General features: G+C 43.9%; 1 protein-coding gene across 1 annotated transcript; it reads right to left on the reverse strand.

The window, feature by feature from the left end:
- Nucleotides 1–53: 53 nt before the first annotated feature.
- Nucleotides 54–18505, reverse strand: ccnb1 (cyclin B1). Its single transcript, XM_048525666.2, has 9 exons — nucleotides 18353–18505; nucleotides 16789–16926; nucleotides 15142–15237; nucleotides 12076–12255; nucleotides 10811–10969; nucleotides 7298–7534; nucleotides 6294–6434; nucleotides 2651–2761; nucleotides 54–293 (listed from the first exon to the last, which is right to left on the reverse strand). The coding sequence occupies exons 1-9, from the start codon at nucleotides 18371–18373 to the stop codon at nucleotides 183–185; spliced, it is 1194 nt and encodes a 397-aa protein (XP_048381623.2). The 5' UTR covers nucleotides 18374–18505; the 3' UTR covers nucleotides 54–182.
- Nucleotides 18506–26107: the final 7602 nt, after the last annotated feature.

Genomic DNA, 26107 nt, shown 5'->3' on the forward strand with positions numbered 1-26107 from the left:
AAGAGCTGCATTTGAACTAATGCATTAAACACCAATATTGAACAACTGAATTTTTTAAAATCAGTTTTATTAATGAAAGTCAGTAGATAAAATGGATAATTACATTTATTTACAGTAGCACATGGTGCTGACAAGCATCTCAGACAGACTCTACAAGAATATGCTGCTCAGAGAAAGTGAAGTTATTTCTGGGAGATTAAATGCTTTGAAAGGTTGAGTATCACATCAGATTTTAGCTGTGGAATAGTGCTGATCTTCATTTGCTTACTGCTGGCATACTTATTCTTAACAGTCTAGACAAAAAAGAAACAGTTAGAGATTACAACAGTAATCAAACCACAAGTATTGGATTTTTTGGCGGGGGGAGAAGAGGAGTGATGTTTAGTACTAAAGAAAAAAGTTTCGTAACATGGCTTAGCAATAGCTTCTTCCAGTGTGAAGATATTGTTGCTTGTTCTAGGCTATGCAAGTAATACAACTCAAGACTACAGCTCTTCAGAAAAATCCAACTCCATATATCAGTGATTCTAGCAAGACTTTGGATTCAAGAGGTTCAAAAGGCAGGTTAGTCAAAAAAACTAAAGTTGACTCTCTGGCAAGAATCAAAGGGCAATTGTGACATGATTTAGTGCAGTGCAAGAGGGACATTAAGTTTTGCAGACTATTTGGCTGCATAGTTGATCAAGAAAAGGAAAAAACCAATGACAACATGCTGAGAATAAAGGCATTGAATTGCATGAAGATAGGGAAGTGAGAGAGATGGTTACTGAAGTGCAGGAGGAAATATGATTTGGGAAATTCATGCTGCAGATCCTTGGCAGTGGCTGTGTAGGTAGAAAAAAAAGCAGAGGCTCATGCAAAGGTTAGAAGAGCCAAAAGTATGTTTTTTGCACATATAGCATGTTATGTCAGTATAAGCAGTTCTGGATTACCTGAGATGTGACAAAGTTAGTTATGAGGTGAGGGGGTGGGGAAGAATTAGTAATTAAGAGGTACTGGCATGGTTAGGGCTGATGGTTTTGGCCTAGCTTTCCTCCCCTTCCAAGTGAAGGGAGCATAAAGATAGATCAAGAGTGAACAGGAGCAGAGAGAGTAGTGTCTCCATTGTTGCCTGGCCTGAACTTTTCCTGCTATTTCCAACACTTACAATAGTTGCATCTGAAGGATTTCCCTTTTCCTTGGATTTGACCCTCAGAGCACTTGCAGGAAAAAAGTGGCATTAAAAGCTTGCTTGAAAAACAGACCAAGTTAGTTAATCTGCAGGTCAGCTATCCACTTCTGATAAAGTGGTGTCAAAAATTGCAATCTTGGCACCTGATAGCCTCCATAGATCTTAAGTTGTCTCTACTTGTTAAAACAGGTCAAATACACAGCAATGTTTAAAACAAGGCCATATTGCCTGCCTATAGTTTGGCCTAATCAAGAATTTAAGTACTGGTTACAGAACAAGAGGTCTGGATGGCATACAATGGATCTATGTAGTTGACTGTAGTATCATGGAATAGGACAAAAGGTGATGTTAGAGGGTTGCATAACACATTGTTCAAATGGGGAACTGCTGCAAGATAAGCTGAGAGAGACTGTTCCCCTCCTCACTATTGCAAGGTACCAAAAGTCAATCATGGAATCCCTAGTGTGGAAGCTGGCAGTCAGCCCAATGAGTCTATACTGACCCTCAGAATCCCAGCCAGACCCATCCCTTGTCCAAGTGGCTCTTAGTAAAATGCAGGAAGAGAAACAGAAGACAGATACACCACCTTGATCTTGTTTCTTAGCTTGCTAAAAGCTAAGCATCTGAACATGCAGGCAACTTAGCATGCCCAATCTAGCTCAGCTGCACATCTTTGCACTGTGGGAGGAAGCCCACAGACATGGAGAATGCATAAACTCCAGACAGTTGCAAGAGAATGGAATTGGACCTGTGTCACTGGTGCTGAGCGCACTAACCACTGAGCTGCCATGCTGGAGGTGCAGTCAGACGGAGAAAATGGTTTTGGGTGGACAAAATAAAAAGTTAAAAAGTTAGTAAGAGTAAGTGCAAATAAGAGTAAACTTTATTGCAGCAAGTTGTTAGTGTACAGAAGGTACAGCTTAGGGTGAAAGAGGGGTTTTGATCTTGCAGAATTAGTGCAAGAAAAGCTGCATGGCCTCTATAGCCAGCTTGTTCCAATGTGCACGATACTAAGACCATTGAGTTTTAGGAGGCAGATGTGGCTTAAAGTCCAAAATTCATTTGGAACAGTACACAAGAGACACTTGCCAGAAAAGTCATGTAATTCAGTTGACTGAGCTGGAATCTTAATGCATGAAGATATTCACACCAGCCAGCTGAAGGCAAAGTTTGAAAACACATTAGGGAGCAGACAAAAAGTAATTTCCCTGCAATGGGCATCTGAAAAAAGATTAGGAACTGAACTGTACATTTGCAGCGAGTCACTTTTAAGACTCTTGTCTCGTTAGACTACATGGAGATTCAGTGGCAATATTAGACACCACATCAACTGCAAAATGCAGCTCTGAAACCTGGTGTGTAAACACCAAGCTCAGATTACCTACTTAAACTTTGACTTCAAAATATGAATTTAAGAACTGCCATTTCAGGCAAAGGTATAGAGCTCAAGATCCAGTTACTGAATATACAAGCACTTACCATGTGTTTAGTGAGGCCTTGATTGACTTTCACAACATTCTTAGCAATGTGTTCCATCACTGGAATGAGATCCTCTTCTTTGTAAGACATGTAACGCCGCAGGAGAAGAGACTGAAAGAATGAATAAACTAATTAGGGCTTGTAGAATGTCAGAGATAGACAGTTATCTTTCAGCTGAAGTCTGGCATTGACACCAGTACTGTTCTAGGGTGGGCATCACCCAGAGTTTGCTAGGACCAGAACATAACTAGGGTGTAAGCTAAGTAATTGGGGGTGGAGGGGGGGCAGCAGCAGCATGGCATGGGGGTACAGGGTTTGGTGGCATGGAACATTGGAAGAGGCAGGGTGGAGGATTGCTGGTTAGTGATGGGGTGATTAAAATGTGAAGTGATCACATGTCCAAGTGGATCTTAGTAAAATACAGAAAGGAGAAACCGAAGACAGATACAGCACCTTGGTCTTGTTTCTTAGCTTGCTAGAAAGCATTATGCAGTCAGAAGGGAAAGTGTGGGTAGAGTTGAGGGGGCTACAAAAGGGAAAACACCGATAGGAGTTATGTACAGGCCTTCTACCTATTGTCAGGTTTTAAAAAAGGAAGGAACAATTACAATTCATGTCATGTCAGGGGAACTTCATCTGGCAGGTGGACTGGAGGAAAAACAAACAGATTGCCTCTTGATCCGCAGCCAAACTACACAGTCTTCTTCCTCAAGAAGTACTTTGAGAAGCTAGTGGTAGGGCCCCGCAGGGAATAGCTAATTTGGGTTTGGTGGTGAGGTGTAACAAGGGATTAGTGAGCTTAAAGTGAAGGAATATGGGGTGGGGGGGGGGGGGGGGGTTCATTATATAATGAAATTCATCCTTCAGTTCAGCTTGAAGCAGATATTGTTTTAAATAGTCACAACTCAAAAGGCAAGGGAGGTAAGAGCTGTCCAGAGTTAGTTGGAAGGGGAGCCCAGCAGGGAAGATGGAGCAATGGCAGGTGCTTCTGGGATGAATTTCTGCTCTTCCTCCCAAGGAAGTAGTATGCCAAAGGGGTAGCAAGGCAACCATTACTGCATGGTAATTGGTTGACAGCACAAGAGCAAGTAAGAATTGTATGATGTGGTGGAGGTTAGTTGGAAGCCTTTAGAGCACCAATAGAGGGCAGTAAATAGTAATAATGCCACATGGTGCAAGGCAAAGCTAGCAAGTTATAGACCAATACAGTTCAGAACAGGCACTTTGGCCCTCAATGTTGCCCTGACCTGTGAACTAATAAGCCCCTCCCCCTACACTACCCCATTATTATCCATATGCTTATCCAAGGACTGTTTAAATGCCCCTAATGTGGCCAAGTTAATTACATTGGCAGGCAGGATGTTCCACACCCTTCCCACCGAGCAAAGAACCTGCCTCTGACATCCGCCTTAAAATCTATCACCCTTGGTTTGTAGCTATGCCCCCTTCTACAAGCTGGAGTCTTCATCTTCGGAAAAAGACTCACTGTCCACGCTATCTAATCATCTTGTATGTCTATTAAATCCCCTCTTAGCCTCCTTCTCTCCAATAAGAGACCCAAGTCCTTCAGCCTTTCATAGGGCCTGCACTCTAGACTAGAGAACATCCTGGTAAAATCTCCTCTGCACTTTTCCAGTGCTTCCACATCCTTCCTGTAATGGGGTGACCAGAACTGCACGCAGTATTCCAAATGAGGCCACACCAGTGTTTTGTACAGTTGCAGCATGATGTCACAGCACTGGTACTCAATCCCTCTACTAATAAAACCTAACCCACTGCAAGCCTTCACAGCACTACCAACTTGGGTGGCAACTTTCAGGGAACTAGGTGTCCATGGACACCAAGATCCCCCTGTACATCCATGATACCAAGAATCTTTCCATTGACTGGTATGGTCTTCCTATTATTCTTCCCAAAATGAATCACCTCACATTTACCTGCATTGAACTCTGTTTGCTACTTTTCAGCCCAATTCTGGCTGAATTATGGTAAATATTGCCAGCTTTATATACCAAAAGTAGTGAAGGGGCAGGAGTGGAGATTGGACAGCTTTGGAAAAAGCTATCATTGTAATGGGTACCAAGAAATGATGGAACTGAAGAGCACCTGCAGTTTGCAATGACAGATACTGGCAGCACACCAGAACTTTGATTTGGGGCATCACCACCCCATTAAAGAGGAGCTATCAAGGTGCTGAGGAAGCTGAAAGGACTGATGTTGCTAAGTCACCTGGACTAAACAGAGAATACCCTAAAGTTCTGGAATTAGCTGACAAAAATCATAGAGGCATTGGTAGTAATCCAGGAGTCACTGTAGTTAAGGGGTATGGTGGGAAGAATAGCTACTGCAATAATCCATGTAAAAAAGGTAGGCAGCAGATGGGAATTAGGAGTTAGTCAATTGTTACTATGACAAGGCTATTTTTTTTTAAAATAGCCTATAGATTGCAGAATACCTGGAAGCACATGGTAAAACAGGCTGAGTCAAAAAAAGGGCTTCAAGGGAAAGTCATGCCTGAAAGTCTGTTAGAATAACATGGTACAGAGAGTTAAAGGCAGTGGACATGGTCTATTTGGATTTCCAGAAAGAAATTGACAAAGTTCCTTACAAGGGGCTGCTAAAGAACCTGTGGTGTTAGGAGCAAGGTACTGGCATAGTTAAGAGACTCTGGCTGACTGGCAGAAGGCAAAGATAAAGGAACTTTTTATCTAGGATGACAGCTAGTGGCTAGGAGTTGTGGGGTCAGTACTGGGACCAGCTATTCATATTAAACATTAGCAATCAGATAAGAGGAATTGCTAGATGTCATTGTTGCCAGGTTTACAGATGACAAGCAGTTGGGTGAAAGGTAGTGCAGAGGAAGCAGGAACACTTCAGATGGACTTAGCCTAAGAGTGGGGGGGAAAAAAAAAAGTGACAGATGAAGGACAATGTGGGAAAGTGTGATGTTGTGCACTTTGCTGCAAATAGAGGCACACAGACTATTGGGAACATTTTTTGAAGTCAGAAGTCCAAGAGGGACTGGAGTCATAGTTCAGGATTCAATGTTAACATGCAAGTTCAGTTGGTAGTTAGGAAAGCAAATACAATGTTAGTGTTTTTTTAGGGGACTGGAATACAAGAGCAGAGGTGTACTGCTGAGGCTGTATAAGGCTTTGGTCAGACTGTTTCAAAAAGATTGAGAGCAATTTTTGTGCCCCATGTCTAGAAGGGGGTCTAGAGGAATAATCCCAGGATGAAGATCTTGTCATCATGAGTGGGTGAGAACTCATGGTCTGTACTATCATATAAACACTAAGAAAAGTTGTGGGTGGGAATCTCACGTGAAACTGAGTATACTAAAGCCCGATAGAACAGACATGGAGAAGTTGCTTCTCTGAGTAGCAGAGACCAGGACCTGAGGGCAGTCTTAGTGAACTCTGAATTGAGACAAGGAATGTTTAGCTGGAGGCTAGTGAATCCATGAAACTCATTGCAATAGAAAGCTGTGGGTGACCAAGTCAGTGGTGTTTAGGACAGAAGTTCTGGTTAGTATGGGAACTAGGTGTTAAAGGTGAGCAAGCAGAAAGTGAGGTTGAGAAACACTGCTATCAGCAAGTGGCTGAACAGACTTGGACTAATCCTGCTCTTTATGAATACTTACCCACTCTCCACTATTTAAGACTTTCTGGGCAAGACAAAAAGCTGCAGCAGCAATCTGAGATGGAAGATAGTGGATCATCTCATAGTCAATGATAGTCAGTTCCATTAGATATTTAGCCAGAGTATGGTGTTCAGAGCTTACCTAATATCAGAACAGTAAAAACAAAGATGAAAGTGAATTTAAAATAGTGCTTTTTTAGCTTCTTTGGTGGAGATTTATAGGCAGTTAATGTAAAAGCACACTTATGGTTGTGTAGAATTATTTATGTAGATACTCTTCCAGTTTGTATTACTTCAAGAGCAGGAGATGCCACTTTTTAAATTCATAGGATGAGAGAGTGTCTCTGGCTAGGCCAGCATTATTGCTCATCCCTAACTGATGAATCAGCCACGTTGTGGATCAGGAGTCACATGTGGGCCTGACCAGCAAGGATGGCAGTTTCCTCCCTAGAAGAGGGAGGGATGGACAGACAGATAGATATTCTTGCTTGTCAGAACACTGGAGCCAGAAGGGTTTAGGTAGCAATCCCAGGCTACGAGGCTTCCTTCAATATTGAAGGGTCTCTAGTGCCACAGCTCCTTATTTTTGGATTACAAGAACTGGGCAGTCAAATTGGAGACCAGTGGTTCAGTGAGTTATGAAGACAAGTAATCCACTGGCAGTTTGGGCTGAATAACCAGACAAGGACAGAACTGATTATAGCAGTCAAGTATTAATTCTTACTAGGATGTTTGAACCCATAACATAATTGTGGCAGGAATGCCAAGATCAGTTGTTTTGAATATCAGAAAACTATACCCAAAAAAGCCAGCCTTAGATCTACTAGATCAGATGGACATAGAAAGATTTCAGTGGGTCCCATGGCCAATCCTACATTTTAAAAACCAGTGTTATTGGGCAACTGAAGTTACTAAGCCTAAGCATTTGCTGACAAGAATAAAGGTAATTCCTCAGTATAGAATTGGAATGCAACTCAAGTCTTTGCTGGCAAAGCTAAAACTTACTTCTGCCACTTTTGAAGACCTCCTCAGAAAGTGCAGAGGAAGAGGTCGACCAAGAGAGAAGTTAAGCTTCTTGAGAATCTTCCTCTCCATCTCACGTATTGCAGCTGTAGTGTAAGTGTTGTCTGTGACATAGACAAAGTCCCCAATTTCTGGAGGATACATTTCTTCATATTTGGATGCTACCAGCATTGCTGTCACACCAACGAGTTGTAGATTGTTCTTGGTTACTGGATTATCCTGCAGTGAGACAGTTGCAACAGTTCTAAACAAGTGGACATCTTGTCTGCTCTTTACTTTTGATCAGACTTACATTAAGCTGTTGAAATTCAGCTTTAGGACTACAACCTTAAATGCTCAAATTTGAAGAACCATGAAGCAGTGGACATTTAGGTGACTAAAGCATTCGAGATCTATGTCCTATTCTGGAGTTCAACTTTCCAAGAGTTTCTCCAACCCAGAGGTTGACTGAACAAGATGAAAGTGACACTTAAAACTAAGCTTGGGGGACGTTACCACTGGTGTGGTGATTGTTACGTGGCTAGGTGAAGGAAGAAAGTTGTTTCAATGCCAGAACCCCAGTTATTGAACTGGGTAATGTTAATCCCCAGGGGATGTTGCAGATCAGACCATAAAATTTGCAGCTATTTAGTTATTTGTCATCCAATAAAGAGGCCTATCAAAGGGCTATAATTAGCACCAAGCATATCAGTGACACCACATTAGCCTCTGCTGTTTTGATACAAAACAGCTAAACAATTCCAAAGTGGATCAGATCAAAGTTCTGTCATCTTACTCAATGGTGGTGGATAGTTAAGTGATAAAGGGGGAGCAACACTTCAAATATCCCCACCCTCAAAAGCAGGGAATCCAGGTAGTATTAAAGGCTGAGGCATTTGTAATGCTATTCAACCAGAATTAATCATACATACACAGATATACTCTTCAGTCCAATTTGTCTATGCTGACCAGATTCCTAAATCAATCTAGTCCTATTTGCCAGCATTTGGGCCAAAACCCTTCTAGGGGCCTTTTAATTGTACCAGCCTCCCAGTTCTGGCAGCTCATTATATGCACCACCCTCTGCACGTAGAAGCTGTTCCTTGGGAACCTTTTAAAATCTTTCCTCTCTCACCTTAAACCCACCCTCTAGTTTGGACTCCAGAAGACCTTGGCTATTTGCACTATCCATGCCCTTCAATTTAGCCATGCTGAATTGCCCATAGTGTTCAGGGGTGTGGGTTATAGGGGATGGGTGTGGGAGGGATGCTCCAAGAGGCAGTGTGGACTTGAGCCAAAAAAAAGGGCCTGTTTCCACACTGTAGGGAATCTAAGCTTCTATGTCATCCCTCAGTCTCAGTCTGAGGCTCTGCAGAAGAGATAGGCCCAGCCTATTCTGTTTCTCCCTATAGAGGCAACCCACCAGCTCTGGTAATGTCCTTGTAAGTCTTCCCCCAAATCCTCAGGTTTCATGGCATTCTGCCAATAGCAGAGACCAGGATTGAACACAGTATTTCAGAAGTGGAATAACTGTATATTCACAACACGACCTTCCAACTCCTATACTCAATGCACTGACCAATAAAGACAATACCAAGTGCCTTTTCACTATCCTATCAATCTGGGACACCACCTTTGAGGGAAGTATGAACCTGCACTCCAAGGCCTTTGTTCAGCATCACTCCCTAAACCTTACAATTAAGGGTGTTGCAACTCTTGCTCTAGTTTACCTTTGCAAACTAGGCCTCTATTGGATGAGAAGTGACTGAATAGTTGCAAGTTTTGTGGTCTAATCTCATCTGTAAAAACTCATCTGCCACTCAGTATGTCGAGGAAAATCCTGTTGAGGCAATATTGCCTTCTACTACAGCTCTAATTTGTTCCATCTGCAAGCTTAGTAGCCATACCTTCTATGTTCATATGCTTATGATTTGCAATCAAAAGCAGTGGACCCAGCACCAATTCTTACAGGACGCTGCTGGTCCCAGGTCTCTAGTCTATGAAACATCCTTGTGCCTTCAGCCAGTTCTCCCTGTTATACAAATCTTGCTACCAGTCTAGCAAGAGGAACCTTGTCAAAGCACCTTACTGAAGCCCATATAGGTCACATCCACCACTGCCCTCAATCCTCATACTTCCCTCTTTTTTTTTGGAAGAGGGAAAAACAGGAATCAAGTTAGAGACCTGGTTTCCCCATGCACTGCCATGTTGACTTCAGTCAGTCAACACCTCGTCAAAGGAATGTCAATCTTGTCCCTCAGGATTCCTCACAACAGTTTGCCTACCACTGATGTCAGGCTCACTGGCTTGAGTATTGCCACCCCTTAAAAGGTGCTAAGACATTAGCTGATGTCAGGTCTTCTAGCATGTCACATGAAGATTCCTGGAGATTTGTATTATCAATCTGTCCCCTTGCTTCCCAGGGATTTATCCACCCTGGGGTGGTGACAGCCAGCACCTCTGGTGAGGTTCCCAAAAGATGAAGTCTTAAACCAATTAAAGTTATCTGAATGTCAAGAGGCTAGGAATCTCTTAACTCTCAACCCCAAAGCCTGTTTGTCTACAAAGGTGTATTCTGTTTGCTTAGATGGCTGCAGCTCCAGCACAAGAAGCTTGACACCATCCAGGACAAAGCTTTGTTGGCAGAATGTTCAGATAGATATTCTGCTTTCACCACTGCTCAGGTCTAGCAGTGTATACCACTTAGAAGAAGCACTGTAGACATTCACCAAGGCTCTTATACAGCACCCTCCCAACCAGCAACTGCTATCTAGAAGGGCAAGCTAGGTAGCACATCCACAGGACCACCACTTACCACCCTGAGTTAGAAATATTGTTATATCACCATTTGTTCAGTGTCATTGAATGACAGACTCCTGGAACTCCTAGTAGACCTGTGGGTCTACTCAACAGAATGGACTGCAGTGGTTGAGGTGGCAGCTCACCACCCTATTCAAAAAGTGGCAAGAAGTAAACAAAGACACTGGCATGTACACAAAGCTAGGAGATGCTTGTTACTTGGTTTACAAGCTTTGATCAGAATGGGATTCAAACAATTGGCAGTCCAACATTGCAGCCTGATAAGTGGAAAATGCACACCCATGCTTCAAATTTTTTAATGGCAACTCTTCATATCCTAGATTCATGACCTTCAAAGGATGGGTTCTCAAAAATGCTGTATTGGAAAGTTGTATCAGGCCCAAAATACAGGCTCATAATATTGGTCCTTCTACAAAAAAGGAGGAAGCTTCCAAACTGGGAGGCAGGCTCCTGTTGTTCATAGGGCTCAAGTCTTCGTACAAAGAACCAAAAAACCCTTGGGTAACACCAACATTTAATCTTAACTCTGCTGCAGAATGAGATACCAGGTTAACAGGGAGAAAGCTGCCTATGCAGCTTCCAGTCCATGAACCAGTTTCTAACACTGGGTTAATTCTTATATTTAAAAACAGATGACTAAGAAACATTATCCAAATAAGGCTTCATGTGATGTCAGAATGAAAGGAGTATTCTTACCTGAAGAAATCGATCAATGATTGATACAGTCATGTATAGTGTTTCTTGGAGCAGCTGAAATTTCCTCTGAACTTGCACAAGCCAGTCTATGAGGATAGCACGCATATTCCCAGTTATCTCCCTTCCCTCCAGGTACCTTGGTCTCACTGACTGTTCCACCTTTCAGTAAGAAAATCCACTTTAAATTTTTGTTTAAACTCAAAGCCAGAAACCACTGTGGCAATAAGTTTATTAAAACAGTGATCAATTTCAAAGATCTCTCTCCACTACTTCAGGTGAATGCATTTAAGTTCCAAATGTGGCACATAACATGACCAAGAATCTAAAGGCCCTGTGACAGGTACAGATTCAACTCCCACTGTGATAGCTGGTGGGATTAGCATTGGACGTGCAGACGCACACCCCGTAATATGACCTTTAGGAAGGAAAGCTGCAGGTCTTGTCTGACCTGGACGCAACTTCAGACCCACGTGATTCCTCAAAATGGGCAAGCCACTGCTTTGAACAGCAGTAAAGTGGCCATTACTCAAGTAAACTAGTATGAAGTGCAGAGTTATGCCCGACACTTAATTTGCAACATAGAGAGAAAAGTTTGAGGTGGCCTTCCCCATAAGCAGGAGAAGGTAAACCTAAGAATTTGTCAACAAGTGTTCTAAGGAAGTCTCATTTCCTCAATGAAAGACCCTAGCTACTTTAGCTGTCATCACTAAACATAACTGAAGAGATCTTTACAGGGATAGTGTAGGGGAGGGGCTTAGATTAGTTCACAGGTCAGCACATGAAGGCCAAAGGCCCTGTTCCGCACTGTATTGTTCTATGTTCTATCTTGCAGGCTTCAAAAATAGTGAAAGAGTTGGCACAATATTGCTCTTGGTAACTTTAATACTGTAAACATTCTCCTGTTGAAAACAGGAGAAAGATAGATAAACAAGGTTGTTAAGGACATTAGAAAGTGGGAGATCTCAGCTGAAGGCAGCCAGCCATTGGGAGGTCCCACCCCAAACCACAATCAGTTCAGGAAGTAAGCGATACAGAGATCCTGGGAGGACCAAAGTATTTAACAACTGAAAACTGAAGTCACACAGGGGATCTTTTTCAAAGAACAATTATATTAAAGTCCTAGACAAGGATTTATGAAGTGCATTGAGAAGGATGAACAGCACTTGCATGAGCAGATGCAGAGTTTTTTTTTGAAGAGGACATGTTTATAGAAAGTGGAAGATAGGAGGCTAGAATTTAAGCAGTCAACTAAATAAAAGACTGACCTCCAGTTGTCTCAGGTATTTGTAGATATCTTTAACATATTCACTGCATAGCATGGGATTATCACCATCATCTGCATCAACATCTTTAACAGGAAGGAGAACATCTGAAAATGCCTGGCACAAGTCTTCAGGTATACAGCCTGATGTTTCCATCAGGGATGGTGACGTTGGCACCTGCAACTGAAGAGATGGCATGGTTACAAAGTGTAACAAAGATCACAGCAAGGACTGCATGCTGCTTCATATCGTGGAGGTAGAATTGCTTGTAATTAATATTTCCAATTATTTACTCATACTAACAGTAGCGTCACTAGCAAGAAACACAGGTAGCAACTACAGTTTAATCAGTGCAGTCATATAACAAGTGAGACAACACATTAGATCAAGGCAGCATCTTTAAAATTTATTCAATGCCATCCTGGATTAGAGGTAAACTGTAGTCAAATTCTAAAGGATTAGACAGGTTTGTTCAGCCTGTCAGGAATCTAGACTAGGTAATGTCAGGAGGAATGGATCATTTGAGCACAAGATAAAAATTTCTTCATGGTGGGGGGGTTCAAGAATCTTTGCAGAAATTTCAAGATACTTGATTGTTCATGAATTTTAAAGGACATGGGACTGGGTTGAGGAATAAATGGAGAGCAGACTAAACAGGGTGAAGAGACATGGAAGTAAAACTACACAATCAGCCAGCAATATTGCTCACCATTCAATACTAACTGACCACATGGTCTACTCCAGTTCTTAAAGGTGGCCTTAGTCAGCAGTTTGAAAGTTAGTGTTATGCCAACTCAGCACAATTTACATGCCAAGTTCAGACTGAACCAAAGTATTCATACTTAGAGATAATGGGAACTGCAGATGCTGGAGATTCCAAGATAATAAAATGTGAGGCTGGATGAACACAGCAGGCCAAGCAGCATCTCAGGAGCACAAAAGCTGACGTTTCGGGCCTAGACCCTTCATCCGAGAGGGGGATGGGGGGAGGGAACTGGAATAAATAGGGAGAGAGGGGGAGGCGGACCGAAGATGGAGAGCAAAGAAGATAGGTGGAGAGGGTGTAGGTGGGGAGATAGGGAGGGGATAGGTCAGTCCAGGGAAGACGGACAGGTCAAGGAGGTGGGATGAGGTTAGTAGGTAGCTGGGGGTGCGGCTTGGGGTGGGAGGAAGGGATGGGTGAGAGGAAGAACCGGTTAGGGAGGCAGAGACAGGTTGGACTGGTTTTGGGATGCAGTGGGTGGGGAGGGGAGAGCTGGGCTGGTTGTTTGGTGCAGTGGGGGGAGGGGACGAACTGGGCTGGTTTAGGGATGCAGTAGGGGAAGGGGAGATTTTGAAACTGGTGAAGTCCACATTGATACCATATGGCTGCAGGGTTCCCAGGCGGAATATGAGTTGCTGTTCCTGCAACCTTCGGGTGGCATCATTGTGGCAGTGCAGGAGGCCCATGATGGACATGTCATCAAGAGAATGGGAGGGGGAGTGGAAATGGTTTGCGACTGGGAGGTGCAGTTGTTTGTTGCGAACTGAGCGGAGGTGTTCTGCAAAGCGGTCCCCAAGCCTCCGCTTGGTTTCCCCAATGTAGAGAAAGCCGCACCGGGTACAGTGGATGCAGTATACCACATTGGCAGATGTGCAGGTGAACCTCTGCTTAATGTGGAATGTCATCTTGGGGCCTGGGATGGCGGTGAGGGAGGAGGTGTGGGGACAAGTGTAGCATCTTGGGGCCTGGGATGGGGGTGAGGGAGGAGGTGTGGGGACAAGTGTATCTTGGGGCCTGGGATGGGGGTGAGGGAGGAGGTGTGGGGACAAGTGTATCTTGGGGCCTGGGATGGGGCTCCACACTGCCCTCCAACCCCACCACACCCGGCACCTTCCCCTGCAACCGCAGGAAATGCTACACTTGTCCCCACACCTCCTCCCTCACCCCCATCCCAGGCCCCAAGATGACATTCCACATTAAGCAGAGGTTCACCTGCACATCTGCCAATGTGGTATACTGCATCCACTGTACCCGGTGCGGCTTTCTCTACATTGGGGAAACCAAGCGGAGGCTTGGGGACCGCTTTGCAGAACACCTCCGCTCAGTTCGCAACAAACAACTGCACCTCCCAGTCGCAAACCATTTCCACTCCCCCTCCCATTCTCTTGATGACATGTCCATCATGGGCCTCCTGCACTGCCACAATGATGCCACCCGAAGGTTGCAGGAACAGCAACTCATATTCCGCCTGGGAACCCTGCAGCCATATGGTATCAATGTGGACTTCACCAGTTTCAAAATCTCCCCTTCCCCCACTGCATCCCTAAACCAGCCCAGTTCATCCCCTCCCCCCCACGGCACCACACAACCAGCCCAGCTCTTCCCCCCCACCCACTGCATCCCAAAACCAGTCCAACCTGTCTCTGCCTCCCTAACCGGTTCTTCCTCTCACCCATCCCTTCCTCCCACCCCAAGCCGCACCCCCAGCTACCTACTAACCTCATCCCACCTCCTTGACCTGTCCGTCTTCCCTGGACTGACCTATCCCCTCCCTATCTCCCCACCTATCTTCTTTGCTCTCCATCTTCGGTCCACCTCCCCCTCTCTCCCTATTTATTCCAGTTCCCTCCCCCCATCCCCCTCTCTGATGAAGGGTCTAGGCCCTAAACGTCAGCTTTTGTGCTCCTGAGATGCTGCTTGGCCTGCTGTGTTCATCCAGCCTCACATTTTATTATCTATTCATACTTATATCTTAGAGAACACTGGTACAATTTAGTTCCAAGCTAAGTGCTACATTCAAAAAAGTGCAAACAGCATCAAGATGTCAATAACAAATTAACTGAAGTCTTAAGGACAACAGCAAATAACTGCTGATGTGCGGCATTGCTATGGATACAGACATCCTGGGATGTACAGGTTTAATGGTCTGGGATAGAGAGCAAGAAAAAAGTCTACTTTAGTTTCCTTCAAGATAGTGCATTTGCAAAGGCTAGTGAAGGATGCATCCTTTCACCAAAATGGAATTGCTTCATGCAATAATGCTTTGACCTGCTTTTACAGCTGACTCAGGCTTTTGGAACAGCTACCTTTGGTATATCTTCACATTGCTTTTCTGTTTGTGGAGCTACTGGTTTGTTGACCTTCTTCACAAGTTCCACCTTTGGGGCCACTGTACTCTTCCCCTGTAGAATTTAAAATAATGTTATTTCATGCTAGCACTTTTCTTCCCCACCCCCTCAATGCAGTTTAGTTTATTGCATTGTCTATGCAGTAGTTAACCACCTTTACAGAGCATCAGTCAAAAACTAAAAAAAAAAGTTAGTACTAAAGTGAAAAAGAACTCCAGATGCTGGAAATCCAGAGAGAAAAAAGCTTCTGGAGAAACTAAGCAAGTCTAGCAACATGGAGAGTTTGCTGAGATATCTGGAAAGCTCTACTAACAGATAGGCAATGCCTTTCAGACAGGAGGTAGAAAGAATGCATTGTCAAAGTCTGAAATACTAAGACCAGGAGAGATTAGAAGCATGTGACAAAAGCATGGCTATAGTTGTTGAAAAGATAACCTGAAAGCCCCCTTGTTAAGGGTAATAGGAACTGCAGATGCTGGAGAAACAGATAAGGTGTGGAGATGGATGAACACAGCAGGCAAGCTGACATTTTAGGCCTAGACCCTTCTTCAGAAGTGGGGGGAGGGTAAGGGTCTTCTGAAATAAAGAGAGGGGGGAAAGCAGATAGAAGTTGGATAGAGAAGATGGTGAAGAGGAGACAGACAAGTCAAAGAGGTGACGTGGTAGGGAGGAGATAGGTCAGTCAAGGGAGGATGGACAAGTCAAGGGAGCAGGATGAGGTTAGTATCAGGAAGAAGGGATTTAAACTTGTGAAATGCACATTGATACCATTGGGTTGCAGGATTCCAAAGCAGAACGAGGTGCTGTTCCTGCAACCTTTGGGTGGCATCACTGTGGCACTGCAGAAGGCCTAGGATGGACACATCTGAGGAATGGGAGGGAGCGTCAAGATGGCTCACGATTGGGAGGTTCTGTTGTTTAGTGCAACCCGAGTGTAGTATTCTGCTAAGCAGTCCCCAAGCCTCTGCTTGGTTTCCCTGATGTAGAGGTGGCCACAATGGGTACAGTGGATGCAGTATGCCACATTGGCAGATGCACAGGTGAACATCTGTTTGATGCAGGCAGTCTTAGGGCCTGGGAGGAGGGAAGATAGAGGGGCAGGTGTAGCAGGGCTGGAGGAGTGTGACGAGCAGATGAGGAAGTCACAGAGACAGTGGTCCCTCTGTACAGCAGGCAAGGTTGAGGGGAAAATTGCAGATGGCAGAAGTGTTGGAGATTGATGTGTTGGATCCAGAGGTTGGCAGGGGTGCCCCCTTGTTAGAACTGGTTTAAAAAAATTCAGTGATATGGTCAAAAAACCATGGGATCAGTTAGTGCTATGAAGTTGTAGTGAGTTCAGAAAGTAACAAAAATCTATTTAATGAAAAGGGGTGGTTTAGTGTTGAGCTACATTGAAGTGTTCAAGTTGACCAAGGACAGAAGAGGAGTGCCAGCACTAGATGAATTAAAAACAGGCAAACTCCAGGTTGCACTTTATACTGGAGAAGCATTCTGCAAGTTAGTCAGTCAAGACATTTGCCACAATAGGGACAAAAAAAACCAAATACAGCTGCTAGGAATTTAAATCCATTAAGGGTACAGGTTATCTAGCAATGCACAACATACCTTTTTCACTGGGAGTTTAGTTCCCAGTGTCTTGTTGCCTATGTCCACCAAAGCAGTTCTAGGTCTCAAGCCAAGCTTTGTTCCAATTTTTCCTGGAAGGACTTTTGGTTCAATGTTGTCTTTACCAACATGATTAGTCTGTCAAAGTAGTTCGTTAGGATGTTAATACTGAATGAACAAAAACAACTGGGCACAGCTGCAGTACTGCAATAGCACAGGAGGTATTTGTTCATAAGAATATTGTTGTTCCATTCCACTTTCCTAATCTGTTGCAGTAGAGCAGTTGGCCAATTTTCTCCCCATCCATTCTTACTCACATAATATCAGATTGCTTTATAGATTTGTAAGACAGGGTAGCCATCATGAACTTGGCAAGAGGAAGTAAAGTCATTAACCAAGGCTAGCAATTGTTAAGGAAAATTCACATGTCTGGCTCCAACACTAATCCCAGTTAAAGCCAAAGAATTAACAGCTGTTCTGAACCATGGGTTTAGAGGAATCGGTTACACAATGAGCGTTTACATAAATATGAAGTACCACTCCAGCCACGTACAGCAGAGGGGTTCCCCCCAGCCCCCCATACCCAACATTAAGTGAGATAACAAGGTGTTAAAGCTGGATGAACACTGCAGGCCAAGCAGCAGGAAGGCTGAAGTTTCGGGCCTAGACCTTTCTTCAGAAATGGCGGGGGGGGGGGGGGGGGGGGGAAGAAGAGAGGAGGGGAATGGGGTTCTGAAATAAATAGAGAGGGGGCGTATTTGACTGGTTTATGACAAATTGAGATTGGAGCCAGATTCTGAATGGCGCCTTCCCGTAGGACTTTGCAACGTTGCAAAAGCACATGATCTGGGAGCCCCGCCTTAAAAAATAAAAGTGCTGTTATTTTTTTCCCCCTCCATCCCTGCGTTGAAACATGAGGCTATCGCTTATCTACAGAATGTAGCATTATACGAATGTGGACCCGCCTGTGGGTCCAGCCACTTATGCCAGTCGCAGAAAGTTGACTTTCCTTAGGAAGCTTCGGAAAATCCCACTGAACGTCATTGCAGAGCTCCACCGCTCTTCCCTACACGCCCAGCAGCAACCCAGCCAAAAGTTATCGCTAAGTTCACCCGCTACACAAGAGAAGAGTTAAACCAAAACAATTGCACACCTACTTCGGCCCAGACATTAAAACATAACCAAACGCTTATAGCAGTCTTTGGTTTTAGCTTCGGTCTGTTATGCGGGTTAACAGAATCAGGTCTGAAGTGAAGTTGCCACACACAATACTTCCACTTTAAAAAGCCTACCATAACAGTGTTAAGCATGGTTACAGGATTCGCTTCCACTAGGAAAATGAAAACAGAATTTTTTAAGTTAAAAAACACTATTTATTTTTACTCCAAATTTCATTACCAACATTTTTTTTTAAAAAAGCCTAGTTTACAAGCGAACCAATTCCGTTAAACTCCCGGTTGGTCCTGCTGGAAAATATCGCCTTAGAGTGAGTAATTACGGTGGTGGAAACGAGGAGGTGGTTTGGTTGATTTTTCTTTTAAAAAAAGCCAATAACAAACGCTACCTTAACCATCCGAAGAGCCATTGCTAACCGCCTGAGCACTCGCCACGGACTGCAGTCCAACACCAGCCGGCTTCAGGTTTAAACTCCCCGCCGCTGCACGCTCATTCGCTGCCGTTCCACATTCCGCCCACTCTGATTGGCGCAGCCCGCTCCACTAGAATGCGTTGCCCTGGCGACGGGTTTGCCTGACGTCAGCGGTTTGTATCGGTTTACCCCCGCATCATTGGAAATGTAGCGATCAGCTGGAGGCAGCTGCTGCTGGGCACCGGACACATTTATTGCCCGTTTGTGTGAATGTTATCGTTTCTCTCCTTTTTTCCTCCCTACATAGAGGCGAACTTTGAGTCGCTATGATTGGTCCATTTGGATGCCACCAATCGTACGAGGAGACGGATGGAGGGGAAGGACTGTGCCATTTAAACAGTGCAGCCCAGCCCACCCAACGGCTCTCGATCAGTCAATACACTGAAGGGCTTTTGCAGTGAAGAGGTGGACTGTGTGATTAGCTGCAAACATTTCAACCTTAAATCACTGCAAGAAAACGAATCTGGCAAACCGAAATTAAGCTAATTGTTAGAACTTTCAGGAAACGTTTGATTAACAGTTTTGTACTGTTCCCCGACTATCTGCTACAACTCAATTAGCATAAATTCTCTGCAATACATGTTTAAATATGCCTGAGGTAACCAGAACTCCAAGTTTTGTCAGAACGTCCCCAGATTTTCAATAAGCATCTCAGAGTCCCGGTAGTTATAGGAGCAAATTACTGCAGGTGCTATGAACTCGACGTTAGGTTGCTTTTTTTCCACGGATGCTGTCTTGACCCGCTGTGATCTCCAGCATTTGTTGTTTTTAGTCCCGGTCATCATCATTGCTCAAATGTCGGCATTTTCAAGTCTACTAAGTCCTCTCTATTTAATTGCTACTCAGACTCAAATTCATTGATAGCACTAGTAACAGCACAAGCAACCGAACCTATGCAGCCGTTGCAAGAGACGGAGGCTGCAATTTATTTTCGATAGAATTCCTAACGTGTGGAAACGGGACATTCAGCCCAACAAGTCCACAGCAACTCTCCAAAGAGCATCCCACCCAGAGATAACCTACTACCCTAACCCTGTAATCCTGCATTTTCATTGGCTAATCCACCTAACCTAGGCATTCCTGGACACTACAGGCAATTTAGCATGGCCAATTCACCGAACCTGCACACCTTTGGACTGTGGGAGGAAACCAAAGCATCCGGAGGAAACCCACACAGACACAGGGAGAACCATCCAACTCCAGACAGACAGTCACCCAGGCTGGAATTGAACCTGGGTCTCAGGCACTTGTGAGGCAGCAGTGCTAACCATCATGCCACCATGTCACCCTGAATTTTGTGCTGAATATAGCATGCATGTCTTCAAGTACCCAGGCAGTGTCCACCTCCAACAAGAGGAAGTGATGGTTTAGTAGACTTCAAAAGGGATAAATCCCCAGGTCCAGATAAGATCTATCCCAGGCTGCTGAGGGAGGCAAAAGAGATTGCAATGGCTCAAATATTAATTTTGAAATGTTCTCTGGCCACAAGAGGAATGCCAGAGAAATGGAGGACAGCTAATACGGGACCATTATTCAAGAAGGGTGGTAGGAAAATAAAACAGGGAACTACAGGCCAGTTAACATTCGTTGTAGGGAAATAACTGGTAAAAAATATCCAAGGGACAGAACTATACTCCACTTGGAAAGGCAAGGATTGATCAGGGATAGTCAGCATGTGTTTGTCAGGTTGAACTGACATTTAACAAATTTGTTTGTATTTTTCAGAGGTAGATGAGAGTGCAGCAGATGTAGGCTAAATGGACTTCTGTAAGGTTTTTGACAAAGTCTCACATAGCAGACTGGGTAAGAAGCTCAGAGCCTATAGGATCCAGGACAAATGGAGCCAAAATTGTCTTAGTGGTAGGAAGCAGTGGATGACTGCAAGTCTGTCTCTAGTGGTATACCGCATGTTGTGCTGGGGTCCTTGCTTTTTGTTGTGTATCTTAATGATCTAGACATGAATGCAGGAGGTATGATCAATAAGTTCGAAAATAGATCAAAATTTGGTGGTGTAGTAAATAGCAAGGAGGAAAGCCTTAGAAGACAGGAAGGTATAGATGGGTTGAATGGTGGCAAATGGTATTTAATTCTATAAAGTGTGAGGTGATGCATTTTGGGATGGATACATAGCAAGGGAGTAATCATTGAATGGTTGGACCCTAAAACGTGGAGAGGATCCGAGGAACATTGGTGTGTATGGACACAGATCCTTGAAGGGAGTAGATGGTTAACATAACAAATGAGATAGGTGCCTTTATTTGTCAAGGCATTGGCTAGAAAATAAAGACGTTAAAATGTATGTAATAGATAGGCCATAGCTAAAGTACTTTGTGCAATTCTGATCACCACACCATAGAAAGGAATATGATTGCAGTAGAGAGGGTGCAGGGGAGATTACCAGGATGCTAGATAACACAGTGTCAAGCTGGATAAACACAGTGGGCCAAGCAACATCAGAGGAGCATGAAAGCTTGACGTTTCGGGTTGGGACCCTTCTTCAGAAATGGGGGAGGGGAAGGGGATTCTGAAATAAATAGGAGACGGGGGAAGCTGATAGAAGATAGATAAAGGAGAAGATAGGGTGAGAGGAGACAGACAGGTCAAAAGGCAGGGTTAAAGCCAGTGAAGGTGAATGTAGTTGGGGAGTTAGGGGGGATAGGACAGATTGGGGGGGCGGGATGAGGTTAGTGGGTAGGGGTGGGAATGGTTAGGGAGACAGGGACTAGCTGCACTGGTTTCGGCATGTGGTCGAGAGAGGGGAGCTTTTGAAGCTTGTGAAATCCACATTGATACCGTTGGGCTGCAGAGTTCCCAAGCAAAATATGCTGTTCCTGCATCTTTCGGGTGGCATCATTGTGGCAATGCACGAGGTCAAGGATGGACATGTCATCTGAGGAGTGGGGCAGGGTGGGAATTGAAATGGTTCGTGACTTGGTGGTGTATTTGTTTGTTGCGAACAGAGCATAGGTGTTTCGCAAAGTGGTCTTCAAGCCTCCATTTGGTTTCCCCGATGTAGAGGAGGCCACAACGGGAACAGCGGATACAGTATATAACATTGACAGATGTGCAGGTGAACATCTGTTTGATGTGAAAAGTCTTCCTCAGACCTGGCATCAGGGTGAGGGGAGAGGTATAGGGGCAGGTGTAGCACTTGCTTCAGTTGCAGGTGGGGATTGGTGGGGCTGGAGGGGAGTGTGGAGCGGATTTGGAATTACCAAGATATTGTCAGGGCTGGAGCAATTCAGATATGAAGAGAGACTTGGGCTTATTTTTCTTAGAGTCACAGTCATACAGCACAGAAACAGAACCTTCGGCCCAATTCATCTGCATCAACCAGACACCCCAACCCGACATAGTCCCATTTGCCAGCATTTGGCCCATATCAGTCTAAACCCTTCCTTTTTATATAGCCATCCAGATGCCTTTTCAATGTTGTAATTGTACCTGCCTTCACCACTTCCTCTGGCATCTCATTCCATACATGCACCACCCTCTGCATGAGAAAGTTACTCTTCGGATCCTTTTTAAAATGTTTCCATTATCTTAAACACATGTTGTCCAGGTTTGGACTCCTCCACTCTAGAAAAAGACCTTGGCTATTCACCATGCCCCTCAAGATTTTATAAACCTCTATAAAGTCATTTCTCAGTCTCAGATCCTCCAGGGGAAGAAGTCCCAGCCTATTTAGCCTCTCTCTATAGCTCAAACTCTTTAGGCTCAGCAACATCCTTCTAAATCTTTCCTGTACCCTGTCAAGTTTAACAACATCCTTCCAAGAGAAAGGCAACCAGAATTATATGCATTATTTCTACCGTGGCCTCACCAATGTCCTGTACAGACATAATATGATATCTTAACTCTTATACTCAATGCTATGATCAATGAAGGCAAGTGTGCCAAACACCTTCTTCATCACCTTGTCTACCTGTGACTCCTATTCCAAGGAACTATGCACCTGCACCCCTAGGTCTCTTTGTTTAGCAACACTCCCCAGGACATTAACCTTTGAGTGTATAAGTCCTGTCAGTGTTTGCCTGACAAAAATACAGCACCTCACATTTATCTAAATTAAACTCCATCTGCTGCTCCTCAGCCCATTGGCCCATCTGATCAAGGTCCCATTGTATTCTGAGTTATTCTTCTTCACCATCCATGACACCACCTATTTTGGTGTCATGTGTAAACTTACTAACCATACCTTCTTTATTCGCATCCAAATTATTTATATAAATGACGAAAAGGAGTGGACCCAAAACAAATCTTTGTTGGACACTACTGGTCACAGGCCTCCGGTCTGAAGAACAATCCTCCACCATCACCCTGTCTCCTACCTACAAGCCAATTTCACATACAATTGATTTGCTCCCCCTGGATCCAATATGATCTAACTTTACCAACCAATTTATCATGTGGAACTTTGATGACCATTTTACTGAAATCAATATAGGTGTCTGCCGCTCTGCTTCAGCAATCGTCACCTCTTCAAAAAACTCAATCAAGTTAGTGAGACACAATTTCCCATGCACAAAGCCATGCTATCTGTAATTAGTCCTTGCCTTTCCAAATGCCTGTAAACCCCATCCCTCAGAATGCCCTTCAACAATTTATCCACCACTCACGTAAGGCTCACTGGTCTATAATTCCCTGACTTTTCTTCATGGCCTTTCTTAAATAATGGCACCACATTAGCCAACCACTAGTCTACCGTCACTTCACCCATGTCTAATGATGAGAGAAATATTTTAGCAAGGGTCACAAAAATTTCTTCCCTAGCTTCCCACGAAGTTGCGGAAACACTGATCCCGTCCTGGGGATTTATCTACCTCTCTGCATTTTAAGACCTCCAGCACCTTCTCTTTTGCAATATGAACTCTTTTCAAGACATAAGTATTCATTCACCCAAGTTCTCCAATTTCCATGTCCTCCACAGTAAATACTATTGCAAAATATTCATATGGTATTTCACCCACCTCCTGCAGTTCCACACTTCTTGCAGAAGAAACAGGCTGATGGCAATTAGGAGATAACACGGTGTGAAGCTGGTTGAACACAGCAGGCCAAGCAACATCAGAGGAGCAGGATAGCTTGACGTCTTGGGTTGGGACCCTTCTTCAGAAATGGGGGAGGGGAAGGGGATTCTGAAATAAATAGGGAGACGGGGGTGGCGGATAGAAGATGGATAAAGGAGAAAATAGGTGGAGAGGAGACAGACAGGTCAAAGACGTGGGGTTAGAACCAGTGAAGGTGAGTGTAGGTGTGGAAATGTCAGTCCAGGGAGGATGGACAGGTCAGGGGGCAGAATGAGGTAAGTGGGTAGGGGATGGGGTTGGGGCTTGAGATGGGAGGAATGGTTAGGGAGGCAGGGACTAGCTGGGCTGGTTTCAGCATGTGGTCGAGGGAGGGGAAGTTTTTTAGCTTGTGAAGTCCACATTGATACCATTGGGCTGCAGGGTTCCCAATGAAATATGAGATGCTGTTCCTGCATCTTTCGGGTGGCATCATTGTGGCAATGCAGGAGGCCCAGGATGGACATGTCGTCTGACGAGTTGGTGGGGGAGGGGCTTGTAATGGTTCGCGACTGGGAGATGTAGTTGTTTGTTGTGAACAGAGCATGGGTGTTTCACAAAGCGGTCCCCAAACCTCCGTTTGATTTCCCCGATGTAGAGGAGGCCACAACGGGAACAGCTATATATACTGTATCTGTACTTCACTGGCTCTTTGGCCTGTCTGTCTCCTCTCACCCTATCTTCTCCTTTATCCATCTTCTATTCACCTCCCCCTCTCTCCCTATTTATTTCAGAATCCCCTTCCTCTCCATTTATGAAGAAAGGTCCCGATCCAAAAGCTTTCCTGCTCCTCTGATACTGCTTGGCCTGCTGTGTTCATCCAGCTTCACACTGCGTTATCACAGATTTTCCAGCATTGGCAGTTCCTACTATCTCTGATGGCAATTAGGAGTGTTAGTGGTGATCAATCTTCCCGTCCCTTCCCAATACTCTTTAGGCCAATTAAAGCAATAATGTATGGCAACTAACTCAATAGCAGGGGACTGAATGTGGGACTTCCTTTTCACTGTTTATACTATCATGTATCAGTGCTCTGGCCTTTGAAGGTTCTAGTACTTACACTTTTTTGTTAGTCCTTCTCTTTAAGGATGCCCTAAATACAACTTCTATTCAGTGCAATCTTTAAATTGTGAGTGCATTAGTGTATCCTTAAATGACAAGAGATTATGTAATTATTCTTTACAATTATCTTAATAGAATTACATTGCTTATTGATATCACTATTCAGCAGATCATACCGAATACAAGTTTCAACATAAACATCAACTACTTCAGAGAAAAACTCATAGCTCCTACCACTCTTGTAATTTAAGAAATCCATAAGATAAACTCAATTACCTAATCATAACTTATTAAAAACTAAATCCTTTATGGGGTGAAGTCATCACTGGATTGGACAACATTTATTGCCCATTCCTAATTGCCCAGAAAGCCATTAAAGAGTCAAACTTTGGGTCTGGAGTCACATGTAAGCCAGACAAGGTGAGAATGACAGACTTGCTTCCAAATGGGTTTTTCTGACAATTGGCAATGGTTTTCATGGTCATAATTGGACTCTTCATTCCAGATTTTTAAAAGTTAATTCAAATTCCATCATCTGCTACGATGGGTTTCAAACGCAGGTCCCAAGAACATTATTTGGGTCTCTTGGATTAGCTGTCCTGCAATAATACAACTAGACCATCCCTTCCCTAAACTGCTTGACCAAGAAAACATTCTGAACATAAAACAGCAACTGGACCATCAAGCCAACTTCGGAGTCAAGGAGACAGTTACTCGTTCAGACTTCTCACCTTGCACAATTACTTATCTCCAACTACAAATGGAAAAATACCAAGCAGCGTTATTGATAATTCTCATTGTCAAAAGGTACTGATCAAGATTTAAGAGACAATTTATTGTTCAAACTGTTGTGGATTGTGCATTCTGGGCATACTTTCGGGATGCAAAATCTTGGCTGCTACTTTAGAAATTTCCCAAAAATATTCTGCAAAGAAATAATGGAAGTTCTGATGTTCTTGCAGTTCAATATCTTTTCTTATTTCATTTCAATCTAGGCACGTCTTACTTTTTGTTTTGCACCAACATGACATACTGCAAAATAAAAATCGAAAGAATGGCAGATGCTGTAAATAAGGAACAAAGACAAAGTTGCTGTAAGAGCTCAGCAGTTCTGAGGGTCACCAGACCTGAAATGTTAACTCCGTGTTTTCTTTCACAGATGATATGCTGCAATATGTTTCGCTATTCGTAAGTGAGGAAGCGCACTTGCCACTTGTTGGGAAGTGCATAAGTTAGAGGCCATCAATATAAAATAGGCATCAAGAAATCAATTAGAAACATCTCTAGCCAGAGGGTGGAAGATTGTGGAATCTGTTACCATATGGAAAAGTTGTGGTGAACTGTGTGGATACTTACAAGGGAGAGATGGTAGTGCAGTAGTAATTTGAAAGAACCAGCATTCCAGAACCCAGCTAATGTTCCACAGGAGACGGTAAAATTTAAATTCAATAAAAAATTTGAATTAAAAGATATCCTGATTGTAAATACTGTTGATTGTTGCAAAACCAAGGAAATCTACTATCTATACTGTCTGACCTATATG

The sequence above is a fragment of the Stegostoma tigrinum genome, chromosome 3 (genome assembly GCF_030684315.1).
Source record: "Stegostoma tigrinum isolate sSteTig4 chromosome 3, sSteTig4.hap1, whole genome shotgun sequence".
Classification (NCBI taxonomy): Eukaryota; Metazoa; Chordata; class Chondrichthyes; order Orectolobiformes; family Stegostomatidae; genus Stegostoma; species Stegostoma tigrinum.

What these genes read in the sequence shown, in the direction of transcription:
- ccnb1 (XM_048525666.2), bottom strand. Translation starts at nt 18,373, where the DNA reads ATGGCTCTTCGGATGGTTAAG. An exon ending in CTAAACTCCCAGTGAAAAAG is followed by an intron (nt 15,238 to 16,788) that starts GTATGTTGTGCA and finishes TAAATTCTACAG; the next exon opens with GGGAAGAGTACAGTGGCCCC. An exon ending in GGTCTTCAAAAGTGGCAGAA is followed by an intron (nt 6,435 to 7,297) that starts GTAAGTTTTAGC and finishes TTCTGATATTAG; the next exon opens with GTAAGCTCTGAACACCATAC.